A 13,161-nucleotide genomic window follows, 5' to 3' on the forward strand; every position below is an offset into this window, starting at 1 on the left:
TTCATATGGTTAAAAAGGTTGTACACATTTCTCGCTTTGCCCAACATTTTGCACCATCCATCTGTAATATTGGCCTGAGCCCACCAGATGGCACAAATGAACCTACGTGAAACAAATAAAATGTGCATTAGCAGCAAGAAGACTTTCTTATTTTTAGGCAGACTTGATTTCAGGTTTGGAATCACATCTATGGAACTGCAATCCCAGTGCCTTTCAATGGTATACACAATTATTTGAGGTAATTCTAGTGCACTCAAGTATTAGAAATCACTCTGGGATTCAAGTGTTGGCATGAAGTTACATGAGGAACCCTTAAAGAACTGGGTAACCTGGATCCTTGAACAATTTACTTATTTTGTTGTTTCTTGACCATGTCTCTGTGTCTAGGAGTTCTTTAGCCCAGGAGATGCAGGGACAGGGTAAAGATAAAGGGTAAAGGGACCCATTACCGATAGGTCCAGTCATGGACAACTCTGGGGTTGCGGCACTCATCTCGCTTTACTGGCCGAGGGAGCCGGCGTTTGTCCGCAGACAGCTTCCAGGTCATGTGGCCAGCATGACTAAGCCGTTTCTGGTGAGCCAGAGGAGCGCACGGAAATGCCATTTACCTTCCCGCCGGAGCAGTACCTATTTATCTACTTGTACTTTGATGTGCTTTCGAGCTGCTAGGTTGGCAGGAGCTGGGACCGAGCAAAGGGAGCTCACCTCGTCGCAGAGATTCGAACTGCCGACCTTCTGATCGGCAAGTCCTAGGCTCTGTGGTTTAGACCACAGCGCCATCTGCGTCCCACAGGGACAGGGTGGGCTGATGCAAAAAGGGGACAAGTTGCACCTGCTGAAACCTGCACCTCTCTTCTACACAATTGTTATAAAAACAGCAGCCCTGCCCTCTTGCATCTGGACATGGTAGACCTCAGAAGTGGGAAAATTTGTGCAGTCTGAGGGCCACATTCTCTTCTGGGCAACGCTGTGGAGGCCACATCCAAGTGGCAACCAGGGCCACAAGCAAAGGTTGACAAAAGCAATGGGTGCAAATTATTACCTTTTTACAGTAGGCTAATACACACACAGAAGACAGGAGTGCCTGGCGTGCTCTGGTCCATGGGGTCACGAAGAGTCGGACACGACTAAACAACAACAACAACAACAACAACAACAACACACACACACATACACACACACAAAGCTATCCTCCATCCCCAAAATGCATGAGGTATTACCAGAGTTCAAGGACCCATTCTGGGCAGGCAAAACCATTTGGTGTTGCAAAGCAGAGCCAATGAGCAAAGGGTGGTCTGTAGAGAGGGGGGGTGGCCTGGAAATGATTTGGAAGCTGCTAAACACAGGGGTCATGAAGAGTCGGACACAACTAAAGGTAAAGGTACCCCTGCCCGTACGGGCCAGTCTTGACAGACTCTGGGGTTGTGCGCCCATCTCACTTAAGAGGCCAGGGGCCAGCGCTGTCCGGAGACACTTCCGGGTCACGTGGCCAGCGTGACATCGCTGCTCTGGCGAGCCAGAGCCGCACACGGAAACGCCGTTTACCTTCCTGCTGGTAAGCGGTCCCTATTTATCTACTTGCACCCGGAGGTGCTTTCAAACTGCTAGGTTGGCAGGCGCTGGGACCGAGCAGCGGGAGCGCACCCCGCCGCAGGGATTCGAACCGCCGACCTTTCGATCGGCAAGCCCTAGGCGCTGAGGCTTTAACCCACAGCGCCACCTGCGTCCCTCTGTCAGACACAACTAAACAATGAAACAAGCAATGAAAAAACCCTGCAGTTCAAGAGAATAAAATGTGGAAAGGCCTCGTCTCTAATCTCGATGCAAAACAAGCAGCACTTCAGGAAAGGGGAGAAGACTATAAAGCTGTCGCAATGTATTGAAGGTTAAACTGGGCATGTTTTAAAGTCTTGGTGCTTTCTCCACTCTGTGCCAAAGCAATCCAGCTTTCTACAACATGCAGTGCAGTGCAAGGCTTCATTTGTTTACTCAGAAGTAAGCCCATCTGAATTCAGTCTGGGTACTTGAAACAATGAGATAATTCATACCGCACTCCCCCCAACCCCAACATTTTGGGAGGGCAATTTGGAGCAGCCCTCAACCTGCTGACCCTGTCCCTCGTGTATACCAGTGTGGTGTAGTGGTTAAGAGCAGTGGACTCGTAATCTGGTGAACCGGGTTCGTTTCCCCGCTCCTCCACATGGGTGTCCTTGGGCTAGTCACACTTCTCTGAAGTCTCTCAGCCTCACTCACCTCACAAAGTGTTTGTTGTGGGGGAGGAAGGGAAAAGGAGTTTGTTAGCCACTTTGAGACTCCTGGCGGTAGTGATAAAGCGGAATATCAAATCCAAACTCCTCTTCTTCCCTCCCTGCCCACCAACCCCTTCCTCACTCACCCCTCCCTCCTTTTTCTAGTTGTCCGCAGCACCCATGGCACAGGCTGGGAGAAGAGGTGCAGGCCGGGCCAACCTTCTAGCAAGCCAGCCGCCTCCCCTCTTTTGGTCCCTTGCTCTGGCACAACCAGTGTGAGGGACCAAAATCAGGACATTCAGGACTGGGAACAGAAGCTGGGGCGGCTTCTGCCGATTCGTGATGTCCCAACTAAATCAGGATACTCGAAGGGTCTGGATAATTTGGGAGTGGGAGGGGTGCAAGCAGCTGCTTAGGCAGAAGGCTAGCACCCTCACACACCACAAACTCAAGTGTGAACTTTAAAAGCGTTACCAGCATATACTGCATTCAAATATTATAAATAAAAAGGATTGTGAGAGAAAGGTTCTGTATGGTGTGCTGTCAGTTAAATGGATCCAAGGGAAGACTAAATGGATGCCGAAGAGACAGTGTCAAGAAGTCACAGGAAAGATGGTGCAGGAACAAAGCCTGTCCCTTTTTCTTCAGCCCGATGCTTCCTTTGTCACACAAACTCACACAAAGCTGGAAACACAGTCCATTGGTTCACACAATGCTAAGTATTTCATTTGCACCATGCACAAATTATGTAGCCGTTGTGCGAAAAACCAAACACTTTAATCCATCTATTAGGAACAGTTCAAATTATTTAATTGGCTTACATTAATATTGATCCATAATTTACAGTGCGATGGACCATACACAACTTATTGCTGTGGCCGACAGCAGGTGAAAAGATCACTAACAGCATGGTACTAAGCATCCAGAACAAGAGGCAGTCATTTATGTCACTTTTTCAAGATACAGAGGCCTTTGATACCATCAATTTCCATTTTTCACCAGTGCATTTTATGTCCAAAAAAATAAAAATAAAAATGGTAAGTGCATTATTTTGTGCTTTGCTTTGTTTATTTTTCTCCATATATGCTTCCTAAAGGCTTTATAGGCATCAGAGTTAATATTGCTTTATCTATATCTATCTATCTATCTATCTATCTATCTATCTATCTATCTATCTATCATCTATCTAAAAGTAGTAAGGAACATGTTCATGGCACTAATATATCTTGCATGGTTTTGGCAACAGTTAAAATTGCTTGGTACTCTGTGTTACCTAACTAGCCGTGTCATGACTCGCTCCCCGGTTTTGGCATCTGGGCTTGTGTAATCATTGTGGTTTGAAGAAATATCAGAACAGCCACACGCTCCATGATTTCCTACCACTTAGCAAGTGTCTCCAGCATCTCTTCCCCTGTAGAAGCACCACACTTTAAGGCCTAACAGTTCTGCAGCTCTTGGTTCAAAATAAAACAAATAAAACGTCTTCATTCAAGACCTTAATTCCAGGCTTGCAATTCTGGAAGTCCTACTCACTCCAAGAGATTTCAATGTCGGTGATATGAAAACTCCACCTTAAAAAACATAGGGGCTCCAAACATAATTTGAGGAGAGAAAAAAGCAAAGTAACCAAGGAGAATGTTGACGTGCAATGGTGAGAAAGCCCAAGGGATTTTGGAAGCGCATGATCCAGCTGAAAAGAGCCATAAATCTGATCCAAGAGAAACCTAAACTAGGAAGTTTGCATTTCCCAACGTGCCATGGCAAAGCACGCTTACAATTCAGTCACAGAGTAGGGTTCAATTTTATCAGGACCCAAGCGGTACACTAAACCTTTATTTCTTGATCCAAAAACACTGCTGAGTTGAACCCTGGTAAAAATGTTTTTCTTAACTGAACAGTTGCGCTATGTCTCATTTGTTATTACTACTATAATCAGGGCTTTGTATTTGCAATCACAAAATATGGTACCTAAACATGATACAAAGCATCCTAAAAAAAATCTTAGGCTGCTGTTGTTATCGTTGTTAAAAGCAGGTTTCTAGTCCTTGCTGTGCAAAGACAGGCTTGACAGTGTGGAAAAATAAATAATGCCTGAAGCCTGAGAAAGGATATCCAGTGTTCTGAGGAGCAGGGATGGGGGTAGGTCTGAGCTTCAACATGCCCACCTTGTCCCAATGACAAATGAAACATAATAGATTGTGCAAAACAAGCAAATATGTAAGCTTGCCTTATGTGCATATTTTACATGGTTCGCATTGAAGTAAAAAAAGAAGCCAATATCTAGAAAAGCTAATATGTACAGGATACACACAGCTGTAGTTCTCTGCTTTTTACTTCTAAAGATACAGGCCACTTGCATTGTTAAGGATCAAGACTTCACTGAAGCAGACTGGGATAAAATTTGAACCCAGTTCTCCCGTATCAGGGGGGGGAATAAGCTTCCTTTCCACACTGAAATTCTAACTAGCTTCCAGCTACTAGTATGCCTCAGGGACTGGGAACCTGCAGTCCTCCAGGTGTTCTTAAGATTCCAGCTCCATTAGCATGGCAAGAGGTCCAGTAAGATGGGAGCTGGAACATCTAGAAGACCACAAGTACTCCATCGCTTGTAGATGGCAACAAACCTTTCATGAGCTGTAACTTGCACCACATTGCTAATGATGGGCCAAACACCCGCTTGCCTCCACAGTCACTTACGAACTCATTGTTAAAACCGTGTTTATGGAAGACAATCTTACTCGGCTACGAGTGATCGCCAAAGAAAGAAAGAAGAAACAGGTCAGGATTCTTAACTCGCTGTGAAAGCTAACACTGCAATCCCAATCATGCTTACCTGGGAGTAAGCCCCATTCAGTTGGACTTACTTTTAAAAGCAGGCATGGTTAGGACTGCGCTCTCAGCACTAAGGCAGTTCAAATTTTGACTCCTACATTAACAGTCATTTGTGACCATTATTACTGGCCAGATAATAGTCAAATTGGAGGGGGGGAACCCCTACCACATGCAGTTATTGAGTTGGAAGATATTTTGAGGTTAGGAGAAAATGCCTTCCTGTTCCTTCAAACCACAGTTGCCACCTCTGATTATTTCTCTCTTTTTTGTCTACAATGGCCTTTCCCAATCTGGTGTACCCCAGGTGTTTTAGACTACAACTCCATGCTGGTTGATGCAAGTTGTAGTCCAAAACATCTGGAGGGAGCCAGCTTAGGGAAGGCGGGTCTATGTGGATTCTTGGCGTTGCAAAGATGAGGCCCTGGTCTTGCTCCCCCAAGTTAGTGGTGCACTTACAAAGGAGCATGATTTGGCCTTAGTGGTTTCACAGATGTTTAACCAAACTACACAGCAGCTGTTTGCTTTTGAGACTCGTCTACCTTAACAAATCCTGATTGTTGCCATGCTTTCACCCTAGCGTTTTGAAGAACTATCAGCTGCCTATAGCTCGGGTTTCCAAAGCACAGATTCAAAGCTAGAGCAGAAAAGAAGTCCAAGACATCTGGAAATAGTGTCAGAATTTGCACAGGCTTGGGTGAAAGATTTGGGTGCTCTTGCTTCACGTCACAAGCGCTGCGCCCCACCCATCAGCCACCACCAGCAATCCCCTCCTCCCAAACCGTCTTGGGTCGCACACTTCAGTCAGTGCTAGTTCACGGAGACTACGGCTAAATTTAAGGCACTTCACTCTGAATGAGATATGCTTCCCTGCCATTTGCAAGTCAGCTGGGTGGCTGCTAGGGCGGGAAGCCAATCACTTGCTCAACTGGTAAGACCACACAACCACTGTATAAAATATTTAGGCATGACAATCATACAAGTATCACTACTGTTATTGCATAGGACTACGCTGGAGAAGATAATGCACGGAACATGCTCTCACGACAACACTGTTGCATGGTTAAACTTGACAACGTTGGGATCAAGTAACAGTTAATACCTGCAGATATAGTAAAATCCTCTTTCAACCTGAAAAATCTAACAGCGCACTAAAAGATATAGCAACCGTGTTTCTCAAGCATATTTCTATTTGTCCTGTATCACTAAAAATAAATACGTTAAGTTTGGGGTTGGTTTTTTTTCCTTTTTCCTTTTTTTTTTTTTTAACACAGAGCATCGTCTTGTTAACTAGACCTAAATCGGTACTATGATTTAAAGCTCTGTCGGTGTCAAAACATTTCTTCCAAGTGAGACTGTAATATATAAAATAGTCACAAAACCACTCTTGAAAAGACAGGAACCTGCACAAAAGCTTACTTTGAAGTGTGTACAAAGAATGCAGAACAACCCCCTTTGTGGGGTTTTAAAATGTTAAAAATAAAATCATTGCGATAACTAGAGGCATTTTCTTACAAATAAAATACAAATGTACTCAGAATGAAAAAAAAGTGAAAAATTCATGCAAATCAGGTAACTGTACAATGCAATTAAAAAAAACCAAAATCCAATTGGTTATATCCAATTGACAGAAGGTACTAAGATTTTTTTTTTGTTAAGAGCTTGAAATATTCACCTGTCTTGCATTGTTAAAATACCAGTATAGATTTCTTACCATGATTAAAAGTGATTTCTTAAAAAAACACACCCTGAACCATGATTTAGAAGGTTGTCCACTCACCGGAGACCAGAACAAAAATAACCACATGCCAATGTCATTGAATATCTCTCTTTGTCTCTCCCTACTTCATTCTAGCTTGTACTTTGTTCGAGATCATCGTGAGTTAGTTTCTGTACAGGTGACCCGCTGACATACATATTATATTTAATGCCTTGGGAAAGATTAAATTGGATTAACAAGTACTGTATCTTTAAAAGGAGGCACTATTAAGTCAACACAAAAAAAAAAGTTTTACAAAGCTAGTCCTTTTTTTGGTTTCTTTACATTCTTCTACGTTTCATTTCCACGTCAATGGGTATCATTTACAGTTATGCAGGAAGTTTCACCTTTTGTGGATCATGGACTTGGTGATAAGTCTAACTCTATTGCTTTCAAGTAGACATGAGCTCACTTTGGAGCTCTTGGCGAATCTGGTTCACAGATGCAGTACAATACTTTGGAAGCATTGGTAGTTTTAAAATAAAATATACAAGTCTCTGCAAACATTAAAAAAGTCACATACACTGGGCTATTTGAAGATTTATATTAAAAGATAGTTATTAAGAAAACAGAGCAAATTACTTAATCTACTGATCAAGAAACAAAGAAGTCCACGAAGAGCCTTTCTAATTTGCATTCACTAGCAAGCGTGGTCAGATTCATCCATGCTCACGCTGCTCCTTCGGCTACTTGTTTTCGACGCCCCAGGAGACAATGAGGAAAGGAGCGGGTCGGTCACCCCGACAGGAGAAAGGGTATCGTCCATCAAGATGTCTTCCAGTTTGGAGCCCATTTTCGTAGGGACAGCATAAGTGCCGGCAGCTGACTCAGTCACATTGGCCAGGCTGTCGTTGAAAGTGATGGTGCCGTCGGTAAGGTCAAGAGTGGTTGTGCAAGACAGGTCGGGGTGGCGCTGCAGGACCTCTTGGCTGCAGTTGTCGATGGCGGGCTCCTGCTTGATGAGCCGGTTCACCATCTCGGGCGAGCAAAGGCCTGTGGACGGCACGATAGAGAGTCCGTGTGCTCGAGCCTGCATCTCAAGTTCCTGTGGTGGAGAACCATGCAGAACAATAAACGTGTTTGAAGAACAATTATTAATTAAGAAATGGCAACTCTGAAAATGGACACTTCCCTGCAAAATAGACCATTAAATCCATGTGTCAGGCTTCAGGGAATCTCTTCTATTCTACGTCAGAGAAGCGCTGGCTTATCTGTGCTTTCTGCCTCTGAGCTTTTTGTTCTATTACTCTCAAAGCGCGCCGGGTCCTGAGAAGGGTGGGTGTGTCAGGAATGCTGTCTAAAGTCACTGAGTCTGTCAGCTGTCTCTCCCCTGGTGTTTCTTCTTCCTGCTGCTCTCCCAATATTTCCCAGTGTCTCCCCTCTGAACCTTCTGCAAACCACTGTTGTAATTCTATACCGTCCTCCTCTTCTTGGGGAAGTTCAGGAAGGTGGGGGTTCCCCACCATGCCTCCTCAGTCCAGTCCCCGACATCATGTTATGTTGAATGTATCTGCTTGTTTTAAAATACCTGTTCTGTGTGTGTGAGTGGTGGGGAGGGCAACCAGGCTGGGAACCAGACTACCACACAAACACAAAACTGTCCCTAGATATTTGCACTGGTATTTGCAATTTTCGTTGTATAAGTTTCACTCTGCTGAAAAAGGAGAAGCTTGGCTTGATTTACTTTGTAAAGGTTTGCCATGTTGCCAGTGGCTATTTGCCACTGTTGCTTACTGCTGCATTCTCTGAGCTCCGCCCTACAAAGTCATGGCACAAGTGGAATGACCACACAATGACCTCCCTCTTCTCCTCCTGTGTGCCTGCCCCCCAAATCTACACTGGATGCGACCACAACCCTCTAGATCACAGCTTGAGGTAGGGAGGCTTGGAGAGAGAGGAAGTTGCTTTCCCAGTGACTTGGTTGGATTCAACTTTCTGCATTACAGTTTGACATGATGGCCTCAAAGTGGAGCTAATATGCACACTATTGCTTTTTTTTTTTAATGTTCCTGATGCTTTTGTGATACAAACGGGGGAGAAGTTCTGTTCAGTTCACATTTAAAGGCACATCTACCTAAGTCACACTTTGCAAAATGACGCACAAACCAAAACACAGTCATCCTTCGAAATCTGCCCTTCTCTGAATTTTGCAGTGCCACGTAATGTGTACAAATTGCATATAACTAGGGTAACATGTGCCTGGATACGCATATATAGTGAAAACAACATACAAACATCCAGTTTATTAAATGTGTATATATTAGGCAGAGCTGTGTACAAAAATGTGTCTATTAGGAGAAAGAGGCACAAAAAGGCTGGTGAATTTTCATGAGGGTGTGTGTGGGTGTGCTTTAAATGACCAACTGATGTGGGGGAAATGGAGAGAAACCAGAACTGACAGGTCCACCCATTCATATCCTACAGTACACTTGTTATGCTCTCCTGCATTGTAGCCCATTGTGATCTCTAGGTAGAAGGATGAGCCTAAGCATGTTTAATATATAAACAAAATGTAAATAAATAATCTGAGACCTCCTTTACCATTCAGGTATAGAGAAGTACACATTGCTTCCCACACTTGTGCTTCTGGAGCACTGCCTGGTGTCGCAGAGAATGAGGCCATGACTTCTATCTCCTTGGTTACAGAACACAGTGCACGTGAGAGGAAGTGGGAATGAGGGAAACGCCCCTTCACTGAAGTTGCTCTCTTCCCCTGAGCCACAGTTCTATCTAAACCCTTTTAGATCTCTTTATTTTGTGAAATCATTCAGCAGGGCAACTTTTCCTGCAAGGATTCTGCTTTATGTGTTGGTGGTTTATTAAGATGTTCCGTATCTGTAATGTAGTGCCCTCCAGATGCTGTCGAACTCCAACCCCCATAGGTGCCGGCTCGCTGGAGCCCTGGGTGCCCGAGCACCCACAAAATTCCCCATGAAGGGGCTGGGCACCCACAAAGCCCATGGCCCCAGGCACCCACGGCTAAACTGGCACTCTTGCCAAACCCCATCATTCCTGAGAGGAATCCTGACCACAGGCCATGCTGGCTGGGGTAGTCCAATAAGGCGTGAGGAAATTTTAGGGCTGTTCCTGAATACTGTATCCATTTAGAAAGCACATATTCTGCCTTCTGGAAACTATTTCCATGCTGCCTTACTGAATGTACCTGGGTGGTCATACCTTGTCTTAACCATGCAAGATGTGCCTTTGTGGCTCAACCCCTGGTTTGTTCTGAAAGTGGTGACCATCGTTTCCAGGTTAATTGAAACGTATTCATTTCATTCTGCTGTGTCACAATGGGATTGGAGAAAGAGATGGATGCCCAAGCAAAAGGCTCATCCTACATTGCATGGAATATGGTCATTTGAATGCAGCTCTTATGATCTTATGACTGCTGCTTCAGGACAGACTAATATTAAGAGGGCAATCTGGAAAACACACACACACATCTGAAGCGCCATTATATTTATGCATTAATCAGCAAACCTGTATTCTGAGCAAAAGGTGCCTGTTGGCATGTTCCAGTTTCTTTTGTCTGTTCTCTAGTTCTTTTGTACGTTGCTGTTCTCTTTGCAACTTGCGGATGTAGTCCACAGAGGCCTTTAAAATAGTTCCCTTATTCCAACGCATGTCCCTGCAAGATGGAATGTGAATAATCAAATCTGGAAAGAAGCAACATTGAGGCGATGGCAGGGGGAGACATTTGTAATACAGAAAATTCATTTACATTAATATGCTCCAAAAGTGAGGATTTAATAGGTTTGCACTCAAACCTATTAAACTCAAAAAACCTGCTTTTTTGGTTTTTGGGTTTTGCTGGGAAGCGGGGCTAATCAATGGTTTCTCATAGGAAAGTCGCCTTCTGTCCTGTCGCCTTCTGTTCTTTTAGGTGGACCTACATTGCTTTTGAAGGGATTCGGGTGGTGCTGTGGGTTAAACCACAGAGCCTAGGACTTACCGATTAGAAAGTCGGTGGTTCGAATCCCATTGCTTGGTCCCTGCTCCTACCAACCCAGAAGTTTGAAAGCACGTCAAGTGCAAGTAGATAAATAGGTACCGCTCCGGCGGGAAGGTAAACGGCGTTTCCGTGCGCTGCTCTGGTTCTCCAGAAGCTGCTTAGTCATGCTGGCCACATGACCCGGAAGCTGTAGGCCAGCTCCCTCGGCCAATAAAGCGAGATGAGCACCGCAACCCCAGAGTCAGTCACAACTGGACCTAACGGTCAGGGGTCCCTTTACCTTACCTTTACATTGCTTTTATGTTTGGTATGTAAAGCAGCAGCAGGCAATGGTATTCACCTAACTCAGAGCAGACCTACTGAAACTAATGAACATGGTTTAAGGAGCCATCCTAGGTATAGGAAGCCAGTGTAATTTATGCCAGTTAAAGTTAAGTCAGCAGATCCAAACTCCATTCAGGAGCAGTGCTGCTGCCAGCTGAGCCAACCAAAGCCTGGCAGAAGGAAAGCAAGAATTTAAAACAGAGTTTGACTTACACCACCCTTTTTCCAGGGGAGAACTTCTGCCAAGTTAGGATCCAACCTAAGCCCCCCTGCCCCTGCCCTGCAATGCCCATTTTTCAGGGCTCACGTCAGCATAAAGGCCACTAGCCTGGCTCTGCAGGGATGAGCCAAGGTGAGCATAACTTGGCTGCACTGGGAATTGGTCGGCTGAGCAGGAAATCCAATGCATATTAACTTGCTTATCCTGGTGAATCTCAGCTTTGGACTAAGTTAGTTCCATTAATTTCAATAGCTCTACTCTGAGCAAAACTTTGACTACTATCCACTGTTTTGTTGGGTGGATGATTCTGCCTTTCCCTGTAAGTTTTGAGGAACCCAGGTTATGTTTATTAGTTAAACATGTTCATAGAACTGGCAATGCAGAACTGGATTAAATGCAGCTGGATTAAATGCCCTATGTCACAACAGTATTCCAGAGCTTAAGGAACATCCACTAATTTCTCAAAAGAATTTCACCCCTTGCATTTGATAACCTGTTCTAGGACATTGACAGTACTTACGGGTCGTTCGACTTGGGTATCAAAGTGCCAAGTTCTTTTATACGATCGTTAATATTGAATCGTCGTCTTCGTTCAACTTTTAAGGAATCAACACAAATTAGTAAACAACAACAGCTCAAAAGGTAACATAATTGTCAAAAGCATCTTGCAAAATACAACTGCAGATATAAGAATTTTACTTAAGTAGAGATGGGATATAGAGATGCATTGATTAAGGAGCAAGAAGGAAGGAAGAAACCTCATTCTGCTCTTTTTTTAATTGCCACAAAAGTCTGAGGCCACATCTGTTTTCCAAGCATATCATCCAACTCCCCCATTGGAAGTTAGTGGAAAGTTCTGCTGATTAATCTGAGCGACCCAGGAAGGGTATTGGAGGAAATCTTTTAGAACTTAGTAGCACATGGTTATTATCCTTTACTGGGTTTTAATCTATGACTAAAGATGAACAAGACTAATCTTGTTTTGCTTTGGCCACATACGCAATGTTTTCCTAAACCACAGACCCTCTTTTCTGGTAAGATTACACATCCCCAAGCATTGTCTAAATTCAAACTTGGTCCTATCAAATTCTGTTTTCCCAGTCAGGAGGTTGGTGCCCATTCCATGAATGGAAGGGTTGTTCCCATTCCTAGAAATGACTGAGATCCAGCAGAGGCTCCCACATGAGGACAGGAGGATGCAGTTCATTGATAATCCCTTCCCTCTATAGTGCCCCATAGCCCCTCCTATAATGTTACTGAGAATTCCCAGAGAGGCACAGGATGCAGGGGGAGGGCAGAAAACATATTTTATTCCATCTTCCTGCAGAAGCCTCCTATGAGTGGAAATCGGAGGAATTATTGATCCAAGCTCAGGTCTGTTATGCCATGTTTCTGCAAGAATCCTCACTTTTGATATGGTTTTTGAGCTGAGAACTGTGTTGGGACATTTGGGAAACACAAGCACCAGTGGTTTGCCAAGGTCTGATTTGCACACTGATCTGTGAGGTCAGTTTGCATCCAAATTGTTCAAGGATCTCTAGGTAGCATCTAAGGCAGCCTTTCTCAACCTGTGGGTTCCCAGATGTTGTTGAACTACAACTCCCATACCCTTAGCTAGCAAGGCCAGAGCTCAGGGATGATGGGAGTTGTAGTCCAGCAACATCTGGGGACCCACAGGTTGAGAACCACTGGTGCTAAGGCTTCCGTGACTTGCACTTGAAGATCGTTCAGAATTACATCGTCTTCAGCAAGGCACTTGGCTGACCAAAAATTGTGCGAAGTACAAGGCACTGGAATTTCAACTGCACAAGCATTGCGGAAATGG

General features: G+C 44.4%; 1 protein-coding gene across 8 annotated transcripts in view; it reads right to left on the bottom strand.

Annotated features, from left to right (window-relative positions):
* Window positions 1-3,037: 3,037 nt before the first annotated feature.
* MITF (melanocyte inducing transcription factor) overlaps window positions 3,038-13,161 on the bottom strand; it is a 145,567-nt gene continuing 135,443 nt past the window's right edge. For all 8 annotated transcript variants that reach the window (XM_079963438.1, XM_079963437.1, XM_079963436.1 and 5 more), the window contains 3 exons: window positions 11,857-11,932; window positions 10,321-10,468; window positions 3,038-7,882 (listed from right to left, as the gene is read on the bottom strand). In XM_079963438.1, the coding sequence (XP_079819564.1) occupies window positions 7,478-7,882; window positions 10,321-10,468; window positions 11,857-11,932 (629 nt within the window). In that variant the 3' untranslated portion in view covers window positions 3,038-7,477. The remainder of the gene's footprint in view (window positions 7,883-10,320; window positions 10,469-11,856; window positions 11,933-13,161) is intronic.

This window comes from Podarcis cretensis (genome assembly GCF_951804945.1).
Source record: "Podarcis cretensis genome assembly, chromosome: 2".
Taxonomy (NCBI): Eukaryota; Metazoa; Chordata; class Lepidosauria; order Squamata; family Lacertidae; genus Podarcis; species Podarcis cretensis.